At 38.3% G+C, this 24,873-nt stretch overlaps 1 protein-coding gene across 1 annotated transcript in view; it reads right to left on the bottom strand.

The window, feature by feature from the left end:
• LOC141472642 (E1A-binding protein p400-like) overlaps window positions 1-24,873 on the bottom strand; it is a 49,127-nt gene that overhangs the window by 8,326 nt on the left and 15,928 nt on the right. The window contains exons 13-46 of the mRNA XM_074159793.1: window positions 24,154-24,261; window positions 23,197-23,390; window positions 22,826-23,003; window positions 22,030-22,166; window positions 21,476-21,645; window positions 20,839-21,013; window positions 20,286-20,422; window positions 19,472-19,658; window positions 18,326-18,492; window positions 17,319-17,473; window positions 16,561-16,797; window positions 15,315-15,479; window positions 14,403-14,570; window positions 12,743-12,834; window positions 11,659-11,957; window positions 10,706-10,908; window positions 10,434-10,603; window positions 10,019-10,215; window positions 9,429-9,540; window positions 8,704-8,847; window positions 8,238-8,396; window positions 7,884-7,967; window positions 7,153-7,284; window positions 6,987-7,031; window positions 6,726-6,879; window positions 6,046-6,287; window positions 5,325-5,498; window positions 3,882-4,018; window positions 3,263-3,319; window positions 3,066-3,144; window positions 2,294-2,494; window positions 1,212-1,257; window positions 1,011-1,120; window positions 170-383 (exon numbers count right to left, since the gene is read on the bottom strand). Coding sequence (XP_074015894.1) covers window positions 170-383; window positions 1,011-1,120; window positions 1,212-1,257; window positions 2,294-2,494; window positions 3,066-3,144; window positions 3,263-3,319; window positions 3,882-4,018; window positions 5,325-5,498; window positions 6,046-6,287; window positions 6,726-6,879; window positions 6,987-7,031; window positions 7,153-7,284; window positions 7,884-7,967; window positions 8,238-8,396; window positions 8,704-8,847; window positions 9,429-9,540; window positions 10,019-10,215; window positions 10,434-10,603; window positions 10,706-10,908; window positions 11,659-11,957; window positions 12,743-12,834; window positions 14,403-14,570; window positions 15,315-15,479; window positions 16,561-16,797; window positions 17,319-17,473; window positions 18,326-18,492; window positions 19,472-19,658; window positions 20,286-20,422; window positions 20,839-21,013; window positions 21,476-21,645; window positions 22,030-22,166; window positions 22,826-23,003; window positions 23,197-23,390; window positions 24,154-24,261 — 5,229 coding nt within the window. The remainder of the gene's footprint in view (window positions 1-169; window positions 384-1,010; window positions 1,121-1,211; window positions 1,258-2,293; window positions 2,495-3,065; window positions 3,145-3,262; window positions 3,320-3,881; window positions 4,019-5,324; window positions 5,499-6,045; window positions 6,288-6,725; window positions 6,880-6,986; window positions 7,032-7,152; window positions 7,285-7,883; window positions 7,968-8,237; window positions 8,397-8,703; window positions 8,848-9,428; window positions 9,541-10,018; window positions 10,216-10,433; window positions 10,604-10,705; window positions 10,909-11,658; window positions 11,958-12,742; window positions 12,835-14,402; window positions 14,571-15,314; window positions 15,480-16,560; window positions 16,798-17,318; window positions 17,474-18,325; window positions 18,493-19,471; window positions 19,659-20,285; window positions 20,423-20,838; window positions 21,014-21,475; window positions 21,646-22,029; window positions 22,167-22,825; window positions 23,004-23,196; window positions 23,391-24,153; window positions 24,262-24,873) is intronic.

The raw sequence follows: 24,873 nt of genomic DNA, 5'->3' as shown, positions 1-24,873 counted from the left end.
AAAAATGTAATCTAAGCACCAACAATACAACAAGTGAAAAATCACAGCATTGTTTAATAGTGCTGCTAACAAATCCAGACTTTCTATATTGTGGGGCTATGGTGGTCAAGCAACCAACAGAAATTCCGGGGCCCTTAACGTACCCTCGGAAAAAAATCCCTAAATACACGATTATTACCTGGTGTAACTTGAGTCACCAGAGATCTTGTCTGGGTCTGCACGGGTGTTAAGTTTGTCGTTACTACCGCTGATGCTGTCACTGACGTTACCGCACGGACTCCCTGGGTAGATGCTATGGTCACCAGTTCTGTGGAAGCAGCAGGCGCTGCCGCCGTCCGCTGCTGGGTATGTACCACTTGTGCAGTTGCAGTGCCTCCCGAAGTCTGAAATGGAACAAAGTTGTTATTTCTCACGGTTTCCATACCTCACATAAAGCTATGGAACTTTATGGAAATGGGCTGTGCAATTTTAGAAACAAACATCAAAAACGCAAAAGCAGCGCAAAAGCAAAGACGGCCCAAATCTTTTTCACACATCTATCTGTTCAGATATGTCTCATAATCAACATCTGCTTAAATCTGTTTCAAACTGGCTGATCACCAGACCCTTAACTACATTACAGAAACTTGATTTTACTACCTTTCAATTTCTTGCTTTATCTTCCATAGTCTTAAACCATTAAAATAATAATAAAGATAATAATTAACAAAGCACAAAAAAGTTACATGCTGGGAATGATAACGACATAATATGTTGCCTATGACAGCACTTGCCTACAAACTATTTTTAACAGTAGTATCTATTAGGCAATTTTTTCTGATAAACTGTCCCAGTGCATTCTGATATTTGGTAAGGGAGAGAGGTTTGATACAGAATCACATGATACACATGAAATTTGCAAGAAGCGGAGTTTCTGGTAACATGGAAAGCTAAATTAGAAAACAGATACGCTGATAAAACATGCAACCAAGATGAGTGCAGGGACACAACTAGCAATGCCATCCACTCACAGTCAACGTTCCAGGTATGACAGGTGAAGCCAGACGTTTATTGATGGGCTGAAAGGTCGCAGCAGGAACTCCAGCAACGGTATTCACTATGACATTTCCACTCACTGTAGCTGAAAGCAAGCCAAGATTAAATGTGAGATTCTAAAAATGCAAATCCGCATGTCCTATCATCTCTAATGCCTAATTATAAAGTCTTCTTACCAGTCTGTATACTTGTCCCCGTAACTGCTGTTTTGATTGTGCCCGCCTATTTAGAAGACAATTGAAGTAACAGTTCAGAAAAACAATAAAAGAAAACGGAATATAGCTCTTATGCTACTATGCTGTTTAACACAATGCTGTATTCCAGAAGTGATAAGAAAAATACAATAAAATGCACAGATACTTCTGCAGTTGTTCATTCATTCTACACATCAACAACTACTGATGTATATATTAGGATTCTGCCACACTAACGAGCAATTGGAGACCAGTCAAATGTTTGGTAAATACCAGTCATTTGACATACTTGTTAGCAGAAGGGAGCAATATATTACTCTGGTGCACCACAGGCAACCACTCAACACATGACTATCACTGAGCAGCAAATGCACAGCAGTACTTATGGGTCAGATCCCATCCTGTCTCTCTCTCTGTAAAAGCTGTAGCATTCTTGCCCTTCAACAAGCAAAACAGAATCACCACTGCCTGCACACGCTAGTATGCAAACTGGATTGACTCTAAAAACAAAAGCCTTGGACCTGTCACCAGCTTAATTAAAACAGACTCCAGATTTTAAAAAGCCATGAAAACTTTGCACAGATTTGCAATAAAACAACCATGGCGGGTCCTGTAGGATGCATCATTCCACTTGCAAAGGTTAACAAGGCTTTGTTTTTTAGGCAACTTTAACAGCGTAGCTCTTACAGCTACATTCTCCTTATTCTCCCAAGTTCTCTGTATAAACACTGTTCACTCAGACTTGATTAAATTAAATTAAAATCTAAACTGAAAAAGGCAAAAAATCTTTGCAAAGATTTTCCACCAGTGTTTTCCATCAGTGTTTGATGTTTTTCCACCTCAGAATGCCAAGCCCTACTGCTATAACGGTACGAACATAGTCTTAATAAATAAGCAAAAAAGAAGATACCCAGCATACTCAGGAAAAAGAAAGAAATAGCTTCTATCTCACTATTCTGACCTGAAATTCTCACTTTCCAGAGACAATAAAACACACAAATATGGTACACACAGAGAAGAATTGAAGTTACTACATCAGAGGCACCAAGCCCTCCCTTTCTTACCAAGACTGCTGTGTTGGCCACAGTAGTCACTGCCGTCTGCACTACTGCCTGGGGCTGCTGGACCACCTGGGCCTGAGCCTGAGGCTGAGGCTGGGCTTGTGCTTGCTGTACAGCCGGTTGCTGGGCTTGCTGCTGGCCAGCTGGCTGCTGCTGGGGCTGCGGGCCCGTCTGCTGCTGTGCCCTCTGCTGTTCAGCCAGAGCCTAGGAAATCAAAGTGTGAGCTTCACAGTCTTCAAAACAGTGCGTAGAACAATCAGGGTGTATTTTTTTAACAAACAAACAAAACCCCTTTGATTGTAAGGATGTGTTATGTATGTGTGTGGAAAGACAGCATATAAATCTGTCTTCACTCTAATTCTCTAAGTTACGTGACCTAACTAGTTTCAAACTAAAGGTATATTCATGGTTATATGGCTCAAAGCATAGCACAAGTGATTTACCATCAACAAGCCAGGACATGTATCTCTTTCTGAGTAATACGAGAAAGGAGGTTACAGAATGGTCAAGAATAAAACAAGATTTTTACATATTTTTAGTATGCTTTCCAAAAAGATGCATCTAAAGAATGAATATGAGTGGGACATACAGGCCCAAGGAAAGGTCCCACTTTGGACCTCAGATATCTAAACCTCAGTACGTGAACAATTTGCAGCTGCCCATAACATCTACTGTGCCACCAAACCTCTCCCAGGAGGCATTTTTCTTGTACTTCCTCTGTTGTCTAATTTTTTAATTACTGCAGTCATATCTATAGCTGAGATGGAGACCATACCTTTTTCTCTTTTGCAATACGTTCTGCTCTGAGGGATGCAACTTGAATTGGAGGAAGTGGCTTATCATAGTTGATACCACTAAAAACAATAAGACAAAGCATGCAATTGTTAAAAATAAATAACTGAAGGCTAAAAAAGAAAAGAAAAAAAAGCACTTTTATGCAATGGTAACTCCTTTAAGACAGAGAGTGCCCACCTTTCTGCAAGCACTGATGCATGCTTTGGATTCTTCTGGAAAGGATTCATGCCAAGTCTGAAATTGAGCAAAACTGTATTACTAGAGAAGGAAAAAACTTAAAACCAATATTTAATTTCACATGTATTAGTGGATGACACCGCAGTTTTGGTGAAGTTTTCACAATATTCCTACCAGTACCAGAGCCTGCATACAGATAGACATTTTAAGAAAGACCCGGAGTAATCATTAAATGAATATAGAAAAAGTTACTGCAGGAATATACATCAAAAACAATGTACTACTAAACAGCACAGACACCAAATTGTTTACAATTCAGGCAAATGGAAAGTGTAGTTTATAAAGTAGATTTTAAAAAAACCAACAATGGAGTGCTCTTCTGCTCTTAATCACGCAAAACAAATTCATGCAGTGAATAAAAGCTAACCCAAACACATGAAATACGAAGGTGTTCCAATAACAGAAGGCCAGGACACAATGAAAGAGATCAAGAACTACGAAACAAAACAGCAGTTTGAAACAGAGTATAAAATAACTCTGGGTTGTGAGAGCAATTCAGAACATGGGTTCCAGGAGATCCGTGGTGACAGAGAGATCAAAAGATCCCAGTTAAACTTACAGAGGTTTGATAGGTGGACTTCTTTTCCCTGCAATCATTTTCATCATCTCAAAATGATTAGTATAAAGTTGTGTGTGGGTGGCACCCTCATCTTGAGCATAGATCTGGTTGGTACGAAGTGGGCGACTGTTTTTAGTCTAAAAAAAAGAAAACAAAGCAACTTTCAATTGCGAACGCACCCACATGGCATTTTGTCTATGTTTAAACACATGGTGCACTTGTAGGTTATTTAAAAACGTACTCCAACATATCTATCACAGACTGGTTTCTGTCTCGTGTCACTGATAACTTACTGTTACACAAAACTCTATGGGAAATATATAAAGAAAGAGCAAAATAAGGAGCAGTTCTCACGGTCACACTGGCATCAGCACTTGGGGACATACAAAATGGCAAACTCTAATTTGAAAAAGAATCTTTGCTTTAGTTTAGATTTTGCAAGTTTAATTCAGTACCCAAACCAAGAGCCCATTAGTTTATAGTTATGCATAGCGCACACATAATGAAATAAAACCATCACTGCACTGCTCTCCCAACAAAGCTATGTTAACATCCAACACACCATGCCACGCTAACGCTTGGCTTTTCCTGAGCAGAAACTGCCAGTCAGGGACAAACCTGCTTATTAGTCAGAGAATGGGACTACAGCCAGATGTTCTAGATTCTCTACCCAGTTCTGTCACTAAATTGCTGTACGGTTTGGAAGAAGTTGTTTATAATCATGAAATTTGTTTTTGTTTCTGTAGCGTACTATCATCTTCATTTACTAAAATGTGCTTCAAGCATTAAATTCACTATATATTCGTAATCCTCTTAGACCCTAGCATGAAGTACATCCTTACAGATCTTAAGTACCGTCATAATAATCAGGATAAGTTACATGGTGGTTGTTAGGTGGAAAAATACCCGCTACAGTTTAAGTGAAATCACAAACTTCTTGTATGATTTAAAATTTATCTACCAAATCCAAAAGCTGAAGTCTGGTGTCAATCCACTGTATCAACTAAGAAAGGAAAAATAAATTTGGAATTTTAATTGATGTTTCAGAACTCAATAACACTCAACATGGATCTCATATGAATTATCTGCCCACCTCCATTGCTGCTAAATACCACAGTGTCTAGATTTGATTTTGAAAGAATACCAATGCACACCTTATAAATACTTTTTGTCTTCTTTTTAGGATTAGCTTCGTACATTAGCTGTAAAATAAGAAGGAAAGTTAGATGATCTTTTGTGGAAGATTTTGTTCAGGTGCTTTTTCTTTTCAAAGAAATCACATAAAATAAGTGGAAATCCTGATGAGGATAATTTTATAATCTTTTAAAAGTTATTTATTTACACTGTTGAAACATTTAACAAAAAACAAGTGTTTACGGAGATAAGGAAAAAAACTCTACAAACTTAAGGTAAAAAATGACGCATCATTCTATGTAAACTCACCTTTCCTTCTTCCCTTGGAATAATGACATTTTCATATCTGTTTCGGCATTGTTTTGGTGAGCGATAGACTCTGCTGCAGGAGTTAACAACATCACTAACAAGGTCCCAATTGGGAGTGTGTGCTGGCGATACAACAGCGAGATTTAAAGGAAGCTCCAGCAGCTGCTTCACTGCCTGCAATAGATAAAGGCGCAAAAGCTTCAGATGACAAGTCATTCCAATCTTCCCAACCCACCCTTATCTGCATGTGTCCACATACCATTACTACAACAAAACAGACAGCTTAGGGCTCAGGCTATAGGTTCACCTACATTCACTGAGAATAAATACCCATGAAATGTCATTATGCAGGAAAACAGTTGGAAATCGGTGTAAGAGGAACAGAGAGCTGCCACTCAAGGGCTACTCTCTTCTCAAAGGTGGGGAAAGCCTCAGCTGCATTATCTGACATTCAGCCAGCACAACTAATCTGGAACATAACAGTAAGTGGTCTCTACAACAAAAATAGGACTTAATCATGCATTCTGTAGTTTAACCTTTAGTTTTTCCTTACAGAAACACAAATGATAGGCAATCTGTTCTGAGTTACATCAGCAAAATGCCAAACTAACCATTAAGAATTAGAAATAACCTTGATGAGATAAAGTGCAGAAAGAGCCATTTCTGAAATTAGAAGCAAAAATACAATAAATAACAGCAGAAAGCGCAGGTATCATCTGACCTGCAGAAGTGCCCAATCTTCACTGATCAACCACTCCGGATTATCCTGTCCAGCCTCAGCAGCTGGTTTGACAAGAGTCGGCAAAGGCTTCGCAAACTGCGTTTGTTGTTTCAACAAGATGTTTTTCTTTTGCTCTTTGCCTTCTCGGCGCATTTTCAACATTCCTGGAGTTGCTCGATCAAAAAGCGAACGAGGTGGAATAACTGTCTCTCCATGACGCTGCTTTTTCTTCCTACCTGCAGCTAAGACAAAAAAACCCCGCACATTCTTGGTGAATAGTTACTACCATTCTTTGATTCTTTTACTTCTTAGAGCCGCAAAATGCTCTTACATGTGTACAGAGTATTCCCCACTGCCTCTTAAAAGTGTTCTATCAGTAACTAAACAGAGCCTGGCAGAAAGTAAGATCAGCCATGCCCTAAGTTACATAGTAGAATGTCTGTCTTCTAAAACTGTCCTTTTAAAAACAACTCTATGTCTAAATAGACACACTGTAAGAACTGGGGCTTCCAGTGATTCTATTGCTTCATGATCACGATGAGACAAGAATTTTCATGTCTTCAAACCTGCAAATTTGATCTTTACTGGACCAGACATGTAAGAGGTATGAAAAAAACCCTGATTTTTTTTTTTTTTTAACTTTCAGCAATCAATCAGAACAGTTTTGAACAAACATTTACCAGACGGATCTGTTTTGTGTCGTTTACGTTCCTTTCTGACATACACCGGAGGCAACTTTGATTCTGGAATAGGGGTGGTGTCATACATCAGGCACATAACAGAATCAATGTAGATATCATTGTCATCCTGAGGTGGAGTGGGAGGAGTCCAAAGCTGCACAGAACAAAATCTGTAGTTACTGCAATATTAACTTTCCACTGATCTTTACATTTCAAAAAATGAAAAGCCTATTTAGGCTGCCTGGTGTTACTTTTACTTACTGGCATTATTTCAGTTTGTCCATCTGGACCTTCATAGACATATTCCTAGAAAGCAAAAAGAGAATATAGTTCAAATGATCCAACTGAACCCTGAAGGAAAAGGTATTCTCAGAATAACTGTTAAGAAATACACTACTGAAAAAAACCAAGACTAATGAGGAATTACTTTGTTGTATGCATCCTCCCGAGTGTATGTTAGCAGTTCCTCTTCATCGTCCCAAAGCATTTTTTGCTCTTTTTCCTTTAACTCCTTCATATGCTGGACTTCCCATGCTTTCTTTGCAGTTTTCAATTCCATCTAGATGAAAGTCAGATTCCTTATAAACTTTATGCAGTAACAGACACTGGATTTGTATTTTTATGGACGAACTCCTTAAACTTTGATATTTTCAGGCATAGAAATCTTACAGCAATTTCTTAACAGGTACATTCACAATCATTTACAAGTGATTTTTTTGTCTCTGTTGAGGGTCTTTAAACCCTCAAAGTAAAGGAAACTCAGAATTTTGGTTAAACCACCAAGACAAGCAGAACACACCTCCTTTACCCAAATAAGCAGGCTCATTGAAATTAATTAAATTTTTTCCCCTGCTATCAATGGAGTACAACAAATATTTGCTGAGCTGTGCTGAAGAATGTCATTCCCATTTTATAAAACAGAAATTAAGAACTGACACATGCTTAAAACAAGAGAATCCCCAAATAACAAGCTCTCTCTAAGGCATTACGATGCAAGATATATAGCAAGAGAAGCAAGAGAAGCAAGCAATATAGCAAGAGAAGATCACAGAAATGCCTACAATATGTTCCCCATCATTGGAGAAACTTCCACTTCACATTGAAAATATAAACCTGCTTGTGTGACAGAACAACATCGAAAAGAATGACTTGTTTTACCTCATTCAACCGTGGCTCATTCTCATCAACTGAAACATGGAAGAGCTCTAAATAATTCAAAGCATACTTCTCAATTGGAGTCAGCTGAGAGAATATATCAAGGAAAAAAAAAAGTTAGTATTGAGGACAATAAAAGAAATGCTAACTGAAGTAGACTGTATCAAAGCTCTCCTTAGAACTAATCTCCCTCTCTGTTGGCTTAACATCTTAAATCAGCAGGAGATTTCCCATCCATTTAATGGCAGTATCAATCCCACAGACAACAAAGTTGCTCTAATGCCAGACTGCAAACAAATTGAAATATTTTACCTAAATCTTCCTTTTTAACCAAATATTCATGGAAAGTCATTGTACCTGATCCACAACAGCAACTAACTCCTGCAGCTGTGAGGGCTCCTCATTGTATTTTGTCTCGCAGAGTTCTGTGATTAAAGGTTCAATGCTTGACTCTGATCCTATTTCCTGTATGCGATCAATTGACTCCTCATCCTCTTGTTCAATACTGTTGAGGGCCTTTTAGAAAGATGTATTTTAAAAATAATGAAGACTTCAAATATACGGAAAGAAACCTCCTAAGTAGTTCACTGAAATCCAACACAAATTTCTGGAATAAGTCTCTGCTGAGGCAAGAGAAACAGTTCCCAGAAAGTACACAACTCAGCCATGGGCTTTTGGAAATTTTGTTATGAGGAAAATGACAAAATAACATAAAAATACCAGGAAAAAAGTTGACAGAATTTACCCAAATAAAAAAAGCTAAGGCAGCTGTTTAATACTAACGTTGCACAGCTGTATTTTTAATGTATGTGTTAATAATTACCTCTATGAATGGTCTCGCAACTTTAGGTGAAATATTTTCTGCTGGAGATGGCTCTTGAGAAAGTACTACAAATTCTTCTGCTTTCACTCTAAATCCAGAATCCTCCATAGGAGAATGAACCTCAAACAATTCCTGAATCGTTTGCTTGGTAAGTTAAAAAAAAAAAAAAAAAAAAAGAAAAAGTACATTCAGCTTTCAGGATCATTCTACTTTTTAATATAACTTTCAATTAGCTCAGGTTCAAGTGACCTTATAAACTATGGACTGACTAACGAAAAAATAAACCTATACCTATTATTTCTAGAAAAATTAGAAAAATGTCTGTTTTCTCTTCTGTAACTTTCTCTTGTAGGACAGAGTAGAATAAAGTGTTTACACTAGAATAAAGTGTTCGGTGTTGTCCTGCACCACCATACTGGGAATGCCAAAAGGGGATGGAGCAGCTTCATCAGGGCAATCACTGCCTTCTGCATCTTCACAGCACCAACATTGTTGGTGCCTCTGCATCTCTACACACGTAATGGAATGAAGGTACATGGGCAGGATTTGAGGGAATGTGGCCCTAACACCTAAGTTCAAGCAATCCTGAAATCTACTATGCTTACCTATTAATTCCAGCCCAAACAGATTTCTACTAAGCTGTTATTAAACACTTCAACACAGATGTCTGAATTTATTAAACACTGCAACACAGGTGTTTGAACATATTTTGAACATTAACTTACCTGTGTTAAAAAGGCCATGGAATAGTCATTTCCCTGAGCAGCTACTTCTCTGATCAAGTCCTTTGTGCCGTTTTTCAAAAGCTTCTCTTCTACAGAATTACCACTGACAAGCCTAAAAGAGAGAGGAAAAAGAAGAGAACAGAAATCCGGTAAGTCATTTCCAAAACAGCTTTTGGAAACAAAAAGTGAAATTGCCCTTAGAGAATAACACTGAACTTTTAAAATGTCATAGTTTGTGTTGTTGGTTTTTTTTTTTAGTTCTGATACAGGCCAAGAACAAAATACATACTTCTACTTTAAAGTTTTAACAATTCGTGTAATTTAAAAAAATAATTAAAAAAAAAAAATCAAAAAACACCTCACTTAAAAAATTCCACATAAAAGATAAAAACCATGCAAGTGTGATTCATTAATTACATTTGCTGTTAAGAAAGACCACGTTTTCATATGATAACCTGGCATCTTTTTTACTGAGTGAGATGAAGTTTTTAGCTCCATTTCCACTTCATCTCAGATCATACAGAGCAGCACTATCTGAATTAACCTTACATGAAAGCATGTTAAAGCAGTCACTGATCTGTAACCATCACCTGTATATATGGATATCTTTACATCTCCCAATTCTGTCACACCATTCCTGAGCTTTTGCATCCATCACTGGGTTTAGGTCATTGTCATAGAACACAACAGTGTCTGCCTCAACAAGATTGACTCCCGTGGAACGACTGTGAGAGGAAAGGATGGCACAGAAAATGCGCTTGTCTCTGTTGAAAATTTTCATCAGCTCCTACATAAACAGAATAAAAGAAAGGAGTAAATAAACCATAAACCAAAATAAAATACCAAACCAAATTCACTATAGCCTAATAAAATCCAGACAAAACCAAGTCAAGTGTTTCAAAATGAGTAAAGGAATAAGGCAAATTTCCTTCCCCTGCTGCGGTGTATAAAAGCCTGAGCAGCACATGTTGCTGTGCCAGTGGACGACCATTAGGGCAAACTTACCTGCCGTTGTTCATGGTTAGCGTATTCGTCAATCCTCACAAACGTGAGGAAATGGAAATTCAGGAACAATTCCAGTATGTCCAACATCAGAATCATCTGGGACAAAATCAGCACACGGCGCCCTTCGGATTTCAACTTTTGAAGCAAGACAGCAAGAGCTTCTAATTTTCCTATATTTCAAACAAGAAAACCAATAATCGTTTTTATACAGACATTCCACTCCTGTGAAACGGGAAATTACCAAAATATTATCACTAAATGTCCTCCTTTACCTGAGTCATACTGCACCAGCCGGAGGTCTGGGAACTGCAGCAAGTGCGGAGTCGTGATCTGCTGTAACCGGTGCAAGTGCGGAGCTGCCATCTGCTTGAGATTGTGCTTGAGGAGTTTCAGTCTGTGACTGTACGAAGGGGGGGGATTCGCTACGTACAAACATGGGGGAGCAGCAACTGCAGCTGGCAATACGAAGAGAGCCCTGAGAAAAGCATCAGAACAACGGAATACCAGTTTAAAGAATTACATACAAAACAATCGTCTGCAGCAATAATTTTCATCCTGACAAGGATGTATTTTTACGCTATTATCTAACCACTTTGTTAAAGTGACTTTGTAAGCACTGCGCAAGTTCAAAGTGTTAACATTCTCTATCTCCCTTTATCTTTTTGTTTTGTTCTGGATGCTTTGATGATAGCTTCTGTCAGGGTGTTTGCACCGTGACCACTGTATTCAGTCACTGGAGCTCAAACACAAGAAACGCCCATCGCAACAAACTTATTAACAATCCAAAAAGGTTTGAGGAGTCCTAATTGCGTTTCATGTTTCTAGAAAACTGCAGCTATCGCTCTGCACACAATCCACTAAATGTCAGCTTTACCTAAACTAGCTTCTGCCTATGTCTCTGTGTCTTAACTCTTGTTGGTTGGCTCCAAGAGGTACCTACTTGGAAGTAAATCCAAAGCATAAGAATGTAAGCTGAAGTATGGTCAGCTGAATTTGGGCTTGAAATTAGGAATGAGGCACTGAAATCTCTTATTATCAAGACCCTAAAAGAAACACAATTTACTGTTACTTTTATGTTTATACTGCACGCCCTTTACTGCTGAATAAATCAGTCTAAACCAAACAAGCTCATGAACAGAAACAAGGTTTTAAAGCTTTTTTGAAAAGGAGTGTTTAAGAAATAACTAAACGTGGTAAAGGCTGACAAGGCAGAGTCACATGTTACCTGTTAACAACATCCTTTAGGGATTCTTGTTGCTGAACCAAAGTCAGGATCATTTCTTGCAATGGGTTACTTGGGCCTCCGGAGGCACTTGAAGAAAGGCAACAGTTCACGAAGCCAGCCCACCTCCAGCTGTTGTCCCCACTGGAAGGCAACTGGGAGGGCTTGCTCCCACCAGCCAGAGAACACACACTCAGCAAGTCCCTGCCATACACTGGGGCCCGGGAACAACGGCGCTCGTTGCCAGAAAATATTCTGTCCAGGCGCTCCTTCAAAAGCCGGTTCTTTTCTTCATATGTTTCCTTTGCCAAGAAAAGTTGAAAAAAAATAAACATTTGCTGCTCATCACAGCCACTTAGGAATTTGAGTTTCTTTAGAATGAAGCCATGGGGATCAGACTACTGTGTGCTTTATACCACCAGCATCCCAGATTGTAACAATTACTTAGACCAATCACAAAAGGTGTAAATTCTGGATAAAATTTGAAGACTGCAACTAAATTCAACTCTCATAAAAGAGTCAATTCTGTCTTAGGTTAGTATCTGCTTGCTTTTTCTAAAGTACATTTTCATAGTTTTGGAAATAGAACAAAATTAACCATTTGTATTTGGGACATTTCAATAAGGCATAGGTTCATGCACAGCTTACAATATACTTGATGTTTCCCTACGCTTTGTAGGTTGCTTGAGTATCTTTTCTAAAAACTTCTTAAGATTAGAAATCTATAAGAGTTTGCCCAATTGCCTTTGTGTTCAAAACACGTAGAAAATCTTATGATTCCTTTATTTATGCAATACTACATAATTATGATATATTATAGTTATAAGAACCTGTCTGCTATCACAGCACAAAAAAAGCTTTTAGCTGCTTTATACACCAGAATTTGTTTTAAACTATGGATTACAGATGAAGATGCACCAGATCTGTCAACCCGAAACACCCACTAAAGTTAGGGGTTTTTAACTACTCTGTAATCATCAAAGTACCTAAGTAATTCCAGCTTTGTAAACTATAGCTTCCAACTGTTATACGGACTTAGTATCAATGCTGACAGTTGTGTTTCCAGAAGAAAATAAAAATTAAGTACCTGTGATTGTCCATGTGTAGGTGCTGGTTTTAACGCTGCTCCCATCTCCCCAGATGACAAATTAGTAACTGCAGTTCTACCTGGAATACAAACTGAGGATAAACCTTGTGTTTATATATTTATTCTTCTGAAGATTGGTTTCATTTATTATTTTCAATAAGGAGACACTTAATAACTGTAGCAGATCATAATTGCAGACAAATCTTTACTCTAAATGTCCATTGGGTATTGCAAATTTGTACTTAGATACACATTAGATATTTGATTATTTGTACTAGAAAAGCAGCACAACCCTCCACTACTCACTGTGAAACTGTATTTAGTGGGGAGTCAGTACACCATGAAGAACTGCATTCAAGTTAACAAGCAGGTGCCAGCCCTTACATTAAGAATAATAGACTCCAAGGAGCATGCAGAGCTTTAAGCTTTGCCTTTCCACATTTTTATTACAAACAAGCTAATGCAGATATGGCCAGTATAAATCCGATCTTACTACACAGCTCCACATGAGCCCAGCAATTATAGTTTCCAATCACCCAATGCTTTGGAATTTGGCATTTTATCCAAAATTCAGGAAGTCTAATTATTTTCAATATGCTTTACATCTTCCTCCAAAGATGCACAGCAAAAATAGTAACGTTTTCTTTTCTCAATTGGAAATAGTACTTCAGTTATTATTGCTTTTAACAGTTGCTCTCTTTTTACCATTATGAGAGTAGTAAGAAGTGCGAGTTTTTGTAGAAATCTTACATCAATTTTCATTCTGAACTGTGGCCGTATTAGGAGCACCTCTAACATAATCAGAGCTGGAGGGTGAAACGTTCGAGCCACAGATCTTCCAAACTATGACAGAAATCCTTTACCTCCCAACACTTGGGAGGCTGTTGAAGCGTCCTCTCCCATTTTATGATGAGATGCTTACTCTTCAGACAGTCAAAATACAAACTTCAAGGGCACATTAATACCTCAAAAAGGAGCAGTAAATACTCTGTTTTGAGGGAATGGCTTATGTCCTGAGAAAATTACAGCAGATGGCCATTTCCAGGGAACTAACTCCTAGCATTGCATTTATCATCATTTAACAATCTGCTGGTTTGTTTTAAATGCATCCTAGGCAGCAATTTCTCTATTGTTTTTGATCAACATCTTGAATGTGTTTTTAAGCAAGGAACTGATCGCATTTGCAGCAAGGAACCAAACACCTAAGCAGTATTTGCAGAGGGAAAGGGAAAACAGTAGCTTGATTAGACAGAAAAGCAAAGGAAATTAGATAAAAGCAAAATCAGTATGGAAAAATGGAGAGAATTGCTGGACATTCTCTGTCAGTATAAAAAATAATCACCCTGATCTTTCTTTGAAAAAAATTAACAAAGTATTTCAAACTCACTTCTTGTCACAAAAATCTGACCTAAGACTTAACTGGTAAGAAAAATTTCTATGTATTTAATACAGTTTCAAGCTCTCCTAAGTCTGTACTCAAAATTTATCTAAAACTCCAGTACACATCATGCACAAATCAGAAGAATTTGCTTCGTAAGTTTACCTGCTTCTGAACTCAACTTACAGAAATACCACCTATAACAATTTGGAGTTGTATCTCAATGTGATTTTAGTCACTGAATGTTTAAACGGAGACATTTCTTCAGGCTGGGAAACCCACCTTGCTGTGTCACCGCTGTGGAAGTTGGGACACCTGCTTGATGCTGGTTTCCTAAAGCATTCAGAGCGTTCTGAACAGTTCCCGCTTGGGAAACTGTCTGCATGACAACCGGACCCTGAGGTCTCAAATACTGCTGACCGGGTGCCGAAACAATCTGAAGAACACTTCCTGCAATGGAGGATTTTAAAAAAAATTAGGCTGGATAGAGTGGAGAAGAATAAATACCATCCTCTAGCAAAAGATACTACTCTAACAAACTGACTGTTACTGACCGTTTCAACCCATGTTACATTTTCCCAGACAAGTTCGTGACACCAATCTGATTTAAAGTTCCATAATACTGGATAGGAGAGAAACATCTAAGTCTTCATAGTTAAAGAGGAGTTTCACATTGTAGGGGTATCAATCTAAATCTTGGCAATACACATACCACCAGCAAGGGAAATTTGAGGAAAAATAGATTGTAGGTAGGGCATTCAGGTCGGGATAATAGGTGGGTCCAAATTCAGAAACACACTGATCTTGAAGTATTGTTTACACCATTTCAGAACAAACCAAGAACATCCTCAGTTTTGTCTGTTTCTGCTCATCAGGGCCTTTATCTGAAATAATGCCTCACCTTACTTTAGCTGTATTGCATACATGTGAGAACAAATTTAAGAATAAAATCTTGAAAAACATAGAAGAAGAAAAAAAAAAGAAAATAACCTTGTCTTTCGTTTGATAGGCATTTATTTTTCAAAACAGAGCTACCTTGTTATCCCTATTTCACACAGAAAACAGGTAGAGCAGAACACTACAAGCAGAGGGGATGGAAAAATCTCCTTAACATATAGCAACAAGGAATGTGCTGCCCATATCAAAACATGAGCATTCTAAATAAAGGAAAACTCCCTGTTTTGAAATAAGTACCTTGTAACTGCAAGGGCTGCCCTGCAGTGAGCTGGCGAAGTTGACTATGGGATAAAGTGAACTTGTTCCCTTGGAACTGCAGTGTTACAGGGGTCTCTGGCTGAGCGATTCTGCCTTGTGCTCCTGCTATAGAAGCCAGCTGGGCTATTTTTACTACCTCACCACCTGTTAAGGAGGGAAACAGGCATTAAAAAAAAAAATAAACACCAAAGCGGGAGGCAGATCATTCAATATTTACAAGTCTAAGTTTTGGTTAGTAAACTGGTGCTGAAGCGCCTTCCATGCATAATTATACTTAGTGCATCAAAAGTGTCATATAAAAGTTAAGCAGGTATTGCTTTCTAGATTTGTTGGACAAACTGGAAAAAAGCTGATTGTTTAAAGGGTAAGAACATCAACATTTTAGAAGTTATCACTCTCATTAGCAAAAAAGTTAAGAGCTACCTGAAAACTCATGTGACACTTTGTAACAGAACAAGTAGAGACATTAAAGTGATTTTCACTGCCTTTTCAAGAGCACGAAGGAAGGTTTAAGGAAGAGACAAAAATATTCACTCACACATGTGGCACTGTAAATACACATTTGAAATGGCCTGAAATTTGCTGATGAAACATGATTTATATTAAGCGATCTGCACTTAGACGAACCAAAAAGCTTTAACGCGACAAGGACCAAGCTTTTTGTGATTTAAATGCAGAAAGGTTAGAGGCATTTAAGCATTTAAGTTTTGTGATACTGAGAAAACATTGGCGTGAAAATTTAGCTTTTGTAAAGGCAGTGCATTACCTCAGAGATAAAATTAATACATCAGTGCTCAGTACTCTATACACATGCTAATAGGCAGTGCACATACAACCTTAAAAGCAAAGCCTCATCGCTTTTCTCTGCCTAACAGTTGCCACATTCCTCTCTGCGAGAGAGGCCTTTAGCAGATGGATTAGTGTTTAATATGAAAGGAATAATTAGGAAAGAGCTAAAACGTTTGGTCTGAAGGAAGTCTTGCCAGCAGAAGAAACATGCAGAAACAGGAGATTAAGTTGACACCGCTAATGTATGTCCACAGCAATTCTATTGTTTCTTATCCAATTTTTGATTTTCCTTGGTCATAAGCAACGCACTGAGCAAGGCTAATCAGAAGAGTGAAAAAAAAACAACGATTCTGTACACATTTTTTAGGGTGCCTAGTAACTTAACCTCGTTGTAGTACAAAAGGTGGGAGAAACCTGGAAAGGGGAGGCCACTTACTAGGCAACCGTGCCTGGGCCTGGGAGGTGAGAACCAGCCTCTGGGGCAGCACACTCTGTTGGACGGTGTGCGGGGGGGGCTGCGGCTGGGCCTGGCCCAGCTGCGAGGCTGGTGCAGAGGTCTGGCCCCGCGGTTTCACAGGGAGGGCTGCGCTAGTTGCTGTGCTGAAGGTCGCTGCGGGCTGGTGTCTCGGAGCACTGGTGGAAGCCTGAGTTGTCTGAAACTGTGCTGCTGCGGCTGCAATCAATAAGGGTTGTTTGTGCAAGCTGTTAGAGGTTTTAACTCCGCTCTTTTAAACAACCTGCATTAAAAAGAAACCTTCCAACAGGATATTAAAACGGCTACAGGAATGGCTTGACCTTACAGACTGGGTTTTCTATCCATACCTTTTACTCCATCCTATTTTTACAACATTATATATTTGGAAAGCATTGTTTAAAGGTTAAATAAATACACAAAAGCACTGTAAATTCCCATCTTTGATAGAACATTACATGTGATCAGGGTTTAAATACCAACTGTGCCATATTTACTCCATACGCTAACAGTTAGGTTACACAAAGCTTAGTTTTGCATTATACTGGCAGATCATACTGTAGAAACTAGTGGGGCAATTTACTGGCAATTAGTCTGTTGGTATTTTTAAGCTATTAGTATTCTAGACCATTAAGCTAGAGGGAAAAGGAGTTCTACGAACAGACTAACTTGTATAGTCAATGCAGAAGTTCCGGTGACCAACCTAGTGCTAACCCTCTTACCTTGATTTGAGGACACCGTAGCGATGGGTGATCTTCCTCGGACTTGTCCCTGTTGCGTTACTGTCGCTGTGGTCACCGTGCGTTGAACTTGAGTGCTCGGGAAAACTACAGTCCTGCCCTCAGGTTTCTGACCATACTGAACAGGTTGAAACAACCTGAAAAGAATATGAAAAGTCCAAGTCTATAGGAAGATCACAGTTTGAGCTTTAAAAATAAACTCTATCACCCGAGGAAAGTCACATCACATGCTAGTCTCTTTCTCGCAGACGGCTGAAGCTGGCAAGACTCACCAGTTCAGGAAACTTCACACATGGACATTCTATAAAACAGTTTTGCTAAGTCCGAAAAAGAAGAAAACTTCCACTGCAGGCATCCAATTTAATGCAGGATGCATCAGAATTTCAGCAAACAGCTTAAAAAGCCTAGCCCAATAGCTGGAAAAAGAATGGGGCTCTCCTATCATTTCCAGTGAGACATCAACACGCCAGCAGGTCATCAGGCAGATCCTTTGCATCAGAAAAACAGTTCCACATTAGTTTGAGATCCCTGCTTCACTAGGAAAAAAATACTCCCACAAATTTACTGCTATAAAACTTGATGTCTCTTATAAACACTGCAAGCACAGCTAACACTGTAGGCCCAGCTTAGTCTTGAAGAATTATTTCCATGCTGATTTTACAAAACAACGCTCCCTTGCCATAAACAAGGACTCCAAGAATAAAATTCATCTGCTAGTGAAATAAAAACTGTGGGAAATCCATAGTTTGTTTATAAAAAAAAAAGTTTGTTTATACAAACTTCAAATGGAATTGTATGCCTCAAAAAACTATTAAAATAGAATCCCTATTTTCAAGGGTAAACAAGAAAGCAATACAATAATAAAATGCAAAGTCAACTCTGAGGTTTTGTGTGAATCGCATCACCAGAGATGCAGAGAGAACTCTGCAAATGCAGCAACAGAACTACATTTTTCTCTTGCAACTCCAAAGGAGGGCAGCTGTACGTACCTGCTTGGTTTGAGCTTCACTGGGTTGGGCCTAGCCGGTGCTGGTGGGGAGCTGTAGATTTCTTCAATCAGCTTTCTAGTAACCTTTTGTTTTGGCAACATTTGTGCTTCATAGTGAGTCATTTTGGTTTCCATTCCAATGAGATCAAAAAGAGACAGGTCTGATTCCTAGGAACAATGTGAAATAAGGTTTATTTTATGTGACAACCAGAACAGTTAAGTCCTCTCTATGTTCTATGCTGAATTTTTCTGTATTTTACTTTTTAACTTGAAATAAATCCTGTTAAGTTTAAAAAGTAAACTATTAATTATTGGCCAAAACTGTCTAAAACCTTGGAAATATATCTTAAGCTGACAGTCCTATTTTAAGCATCAGTATTGGTAGAAAAAGAATTGAAATCACTAGCCAGTTATGGAAATCAAAGCAAGTCACATTTAACAATATACCACACAATCATATACCATAATTTCCAAAGAACTAAGCAGAACTCTTAGAAGGTGTTTGTTAACTATTGAGCTCAAATGCCAAACTATAAGGGCACGCATATGATTTAGGAGTAGAAAAATATGAAGGACGGAAATAAAATCAACCAAAAAGATCATCTCGTCTGCTGCTTTACTCATACTTCTCTCTAATGCAATTATTTCCTTTGATTCTCTCAAAGAGGGGGATCACTTCTTTAACGATAACACAAATAGTGGTACTTCAAATGGATTGACAGAAGTGTACTAATTTAGTCAGCGAATCAGTGTTTACTCTTATGTGAGAAAGAGTAAGTCTTGCTCTCCTTTAGCTACTGAAAGCAGAAAGAAAATTACAGAATGCCATAAGTAAGCACTGTGCCACCCAGTGTGTTTTCACAAAATTCCTGCAAACATGACTATGATGAAAGCAAAGGTAATTTCTCTTTGAGCAAGTAGTTCATGAAAAATTACTGATTACAAATCACTTGAAAAGCTCAAACTATTATTATGAAAAAGATGCAGCAAGTACGCACTTAGCAGGCACAGTTACGGAACAGTAAATTCCTTCTATTTATAAACTTCAACAAGACTTATGATGCATAAGAAAACAATACTAAGCACTGAAATTCTACAAGGGCACCAAGAGAGGAAAAAAAAAAAAAAAGTTTATTTTTCTACTCACCTTCCAAATATCCCTTTCTAGGGCGCTCAGTACCAGAGACGCAGTTCTATATTCCAGGGTTTCTGATACATAAGAGGTACTTGACAGCCGAGGGTTTATCAGATCAGGGTGATTACAAATCCGTTGCAGCTGCATCAGGACATGCAGGACACTAATGAAGTGTCCACTTTTGAGGGCTTCTTGGGTTCTACCAAATAATTTATACAGAAATACATTCATTTAAATACAGCCTTTATGGAGATGTCTCTAAATCAGCAAGGTGAGAACTTGCAATGCAGTATGTTATGCAGAGGCCTTAAAACAAGCTTAGATTTTACTTGGATCTTTCTAGAGCATTTTAAATAGCCCTGTACCAAATGTAAATTTCGAAACATGAAACTTAATGATCAGTGCTACTTTACAGTCAATATGACCTAACCAGCTCCCTGTCCTCTACCTGCTTTGGTTCTGTTTCATCCCTGCACCCATCAATAACCACTTGCTATCACAGCACAGGTACATGGGCGGGTGGGAGGAGAAACACCGTGGGCTTTAACAAATAAAGAACCACTCATTAGAGACAAACCTTAAAACAAAAATAGCAGCAACCATTACAACCTGATTTTTAAGTTCCAGAGGTAAATGCCTGTTTTTCATTAGGCCCATAGCATCACTTGCCTGTAATTTTAGTTTACAAGGTAATCATATTCTATTCACTGGTCATATTGGAAAACTTCAGAAAAACACTAAGACACTTCCAACCATGACAATCATTTATCATCTTGCTCAAGCACCAAAACGACAGCCTTTTTCATCTACTGTTTTGAGTCCTTACCCTGGTTGTAATATGACATCTTCATACATAGCTTTTTGTCGACTAGAAAGACGACACTTTAGCACATGTTCGTATTTCTTTGTTAGCTGCTTTTCAACGTCTCTCTTTGATCTTCGCAAAATAAATGGCTGAATCATCTGAAACATTTCATAATTGAGGGAAAAAGATTTCTCACTTCAAAGATGCTGCTTTACAACAGGAAGCTATATTCACACCTAAAACATCTGATGTGATAAATCTCATATGCCATATACAATCACATTGCTATGCACGCAGTTGTATAGGCATTAATTTGTTCTTTAACTTCTGCATATTGTGCTTCAAAAACTGAGCCTTGTCTTATTTTTAAAAAGAAATCTCCATACTATTCTGGCAGCAGAAACCCATGCTTTCAGCAGCACTTCCTGTCTGAACTGAACAAAGTGTTAAGGAAGGCCAGAAATTTTGAGCTGAACCTCATCTTTTAATTTCTTCCTTTTCTTCCCTCCCTGCCCCCCCCCCCAACAGTTTAACTACTGTAGTAAAACAGATGAGGAAAAAAATGACAACGTACTCTGTGTAACCTGATGACCAGTTTATGGCAATAATCCTGGTTCTCCTCATTAGCTGCTTTTACTGGAAAATCGAGATAAGGTCTGGAAATTCCCGGTATCAGAAAATGTACCATGGTCCACAGCTCCATCAATGTGTTATGCAGAGGAGTGTCTATCAGAAGCAAACGATGCTGGCTGTGAATAATAAAAGAAGATTTTTTTTTTAACCAATACAGCATTTAACTAGTATCATTATGAAAAGGACACCAATAGTCAAACACTATAGCTTTAGGTTTGTCAGATACACAGAAGAAATAATTAGTGCTAATAAAATTAAATCTAGGATAAATTATCTTTTTAATCTTGATGATACCACTAAATGAGCTTCCTCACTGCAGAGTATCGGAACATACAAGAGGATCTGTTTGGGAACACAGAGTATCGTCAAAGAAGAATTACAGTGTTACGACAGCGGCAACAAAAGATGCTGAGCACATCTCTGAATCCCGATTGTTTTAACTAAAGGCACCTCCTTAGGTGCCTTTTGGACAGACCAAATCAAGAGTTTTTTTATCAGTTTTCTGTTAAGAAGAGAACTGTGTCACATGAAGAGAGAAAAGGTCACTGCCAGCAGAAAGACAATTCTCCGCTCCGTACCTGCGGAGACTGAAAAGTGCCTCCCAGTGTTTCTCAGTCATGTTCTTTATTTGTTGCATCTCATCTACTATCAAGTATTTCCATCGCATTTTCATAAATGCTGTGTGGCCTTTGAACAGCTGTTTGTAGGAAGTGATGCACACATTGAAGCTGTTGGGTTCTGTCCATTCCTATAGAAAAGGAAAGAGAGGATGAGACAGAAAAGCTAGGGCAGAACTCTCAAGTACCTTAACAAGCAGCTATTTCTTTACTAAGAAGAGAAAGATGCTATGACTCAAAACATTCTAAAAGACAGTCTTGGTCTTTAAATTACAGTCAGTTCAGAAAGCAGGTTAAGTTTTGCATGTATTGCTCAATACCAAGGGAGTTCCAAAAATGCCTTTGAAAATCTAAAACTGTTAGGTGTGAAAGTCTTTGTAAACCAACTCGTAGTGTTAAAAACTTCTCATATCCCATCAGGATGTAAGGAACATATAGATAAATGCAGGTTAAAGGAAGAGCCTTGTCATCTAAAATGCTAAATACAACAGTGTGAGAGTTGTAAAACACAGTACCTGTCTTTTTGCCCTAAGTTCCCTTTGGCTGCCAAAGTAGAGAAGTATTTTCAACCCTGGGCACCAGCGTTTCAATTCCAGCTCCCATTTCAGTATGTTACAGCTCCGTACAACAACAAGGTGAGGGCCCCAATTACCTACAGAAGGGGAAACATAGCAATTAACAGTAGAAAGAGATTCCTGACAATTCACATGGCTTATATTCTCCCCTGATTCTTTAAGTGTAGTGCACTAAATTTGTTATTGGATCTCATTTTAATGATAACAGGGATATTTTAATGACTAATCTATTCTTTATTATTTTTCAGACCTCAAGTATCCCTTGTGCACCTTATATCTATTTTTCCCTCAACTACATCAACTGCTTGAGTAAGAGATACTACCTCCACAACAAGCTTTGCCTTACCTATATTCTTAAACCAAACTCAATACAACACTACTATTAGCAACATCCAAGATGATACACGAGACCGTTAAATTCAAGAAGTAATATGAATAGTTGGATGGACAAGTCTATCTGTGGCCATCTGGTTGTTAAACATTTTGTGAGGCTTTTTTATACTAGTAAACTAGGCTTCAGAATTTTATCACCTAGCAGGTAACAGCATATTGATCAAATGGTGTATTTGATAAGAAGACACCGCTATGTCACACAATCTAAGAAAGTTTTTCTGGCACAATCTCACTCCGTGCATTAACTAAAGTCTGATATGGTTCAGGAAAAAAAAAAAAAAATTACTCTAGACTACAATTCACAAAGATAAGCTGGCCCAGTACTTGTCTAAAGTGAACTTACCTTCATTACAAGCCAAGTGGGCAAAAAAGGCGATAATTTGTACTGTTTTTCCAAGCCCAGCCTCGTCTGCCAGAATGCCATTGAGATTCTTCCTGTAGAGCTTTGCCAGCCAATCAAGCCCAATCTTCTGATATTCTCTGAGGGGCCCATACAGTAGCGATGGAGTATTGTATTTTACCTGTAATGTGCATGATTTGATACTTTTTTTCTGAGTTAAATTCAGGGAGCATGTCATAAAGCATAACCATTCTATAGTTCAATAATTAGAAAGTATCTATTGTAATTTGTTGCCAAAATCTGTGAAATCATGAAAAAACACATCCTTTATGTAAAAGTAAGCACACAGAGTAGCAGAAAATAGGGAGTCTTACCGCTGTTGTTATCCTAGAGCTGCCTTTAGGTAACAGCATTTCTGCTGCAGCAGCCACTTCTGATATGTCTCGCATATGCTTCTTTGGGGGACTTGATCTGTCTATACTCTTGTACTGGTCAATGCTAAGAAGGGAGTCTATGAGGACAACTTCTTTCTGAGGACTCTCCCTATCAGAGATATGGTCTTCCATTTCTATGAAAGAGAAAAATTACATTGGCATTTAAAATAAACTTAAGTAGCGGTTACACAAAGGAACTGAGATGGCTAGAAGTCAGACAGGGTCTAAAAGAAGGCAGCTAACTTTTAAAAACAATTCTATGATTTTCAAGCTAGTCAAGCTAAAATGAAAATAGCCTAAGTTTAGGATCACGTACATGTTCTGGATGTTCACACCAGCTAGACTAACATGACCATTAGCTTTCCACAACTTCCAGGGAGGTCCTCTCATACTACCTAAAACCTGTCCTCAAATATGTAATTCTATCATCACTTCAATACAGAACAGATGGCAACTGTGTAATAATAGCTAGCCATGAAGTGTGCTGTTTAATTCAGTCTAGTGAGGCTATTCTATGGCTCACTATTGTTCCTGAGAATCTGACACATCTTGACTTTAACACAGGCAAACACTGCCTTCTTTTCATGAGTTGAGAAATGAAAAAAAAGGAAGAAATTCTTCACAGATCATTACCCAAAAATATTTAGTAATAACAGGAATAAAGCTAATTTTTCTAATGATCATTCCAAATGTTTAGCAAGAAAGCCAGGGTACTTTCCATTCATTCTTGTATATAACACTCTTCTTCACTTAAAAAATAAAAAACATTTTAAATGTGATTCACTCAGTATTTGTTCTCCCTAGTATAAAATGTCATTTAACAGAGACCTGAAGAGCCAATCTATTTATTTCACCTTGTAAGTCAGCATAAATTCTTCTAAACAAGAAGTAATTTACCTTCCTCACTGCTATCCTCTTCACTGTCAGGCTTCGGCTGGGGCCAGTGAAAATTTTCTGCAAAGGCACCTTCATACATCTTTAGTAAATCCTCCAGAGGCAATTCAGCTGAAGGTCATTAAAGGATGCAAGTTTAAAAATATCAAAACTTTTAACAATCAATACCATTGTTTTTAACTTCATTACATTCTTCACAATTATACAAAGCCAGTTCTCTAATCAGAAGTTAATTAAAGAAGTAATTATTAGGTGGATGATGGTAATATTTACTTAATGACCTCGATTACAGAGAACACTTGGCATCACACCAAGCCATTTGCTCACCCAGCTTGTTTCGTACTATATTACAAACCCACCATCCAAACTGACAGTAAACCACTGGCTGGGGAGGTAGGGGCATCAAATCCAGCTGAGTGGCTGACAGACAATTCAAGACTTCAGAGTTTCAAAACTGACCTTTACCTTAACCCCACTAAACAGTATCTCCACGATCCCTGGTCTGAGCTGTTGAAGTGGGAATGTGCATGCTGGCGGTGGCCAGTCAATCAGGAAACCATCCTCATTAGGAACGTGGCTGACTGGCCAAGAGTTATAATCCCTCCAACTGGCCAGCTGGCTGCAGCCACTAAGCTGCCAAACAGACCAAACAAACGGATTTGGAAACTGCGTATTAATTGCCAGGAGAGCATAGCTTAATGTGAAGCTTGCCTCTAAAAATCA

The sequence above is a fragment of the Numenius arquata genome, chromosome 16, assembly GCF_964106895.1.
Source record: "Numenius arquata chromosome 16, bNumArq3.hap1.1, whole genome shotgun sequence".
In the NCBI taxonomy this organism is placed as follows: domain Eukaryota; kingdom Metazoa; phylum Chordata; class Aves; order Charadriiformes; family Scolopacidae; genus Numenius; species Numenius arquata.
This window is presented reverse-complemented; position numbering and strand designations above follow the sequence as displayed.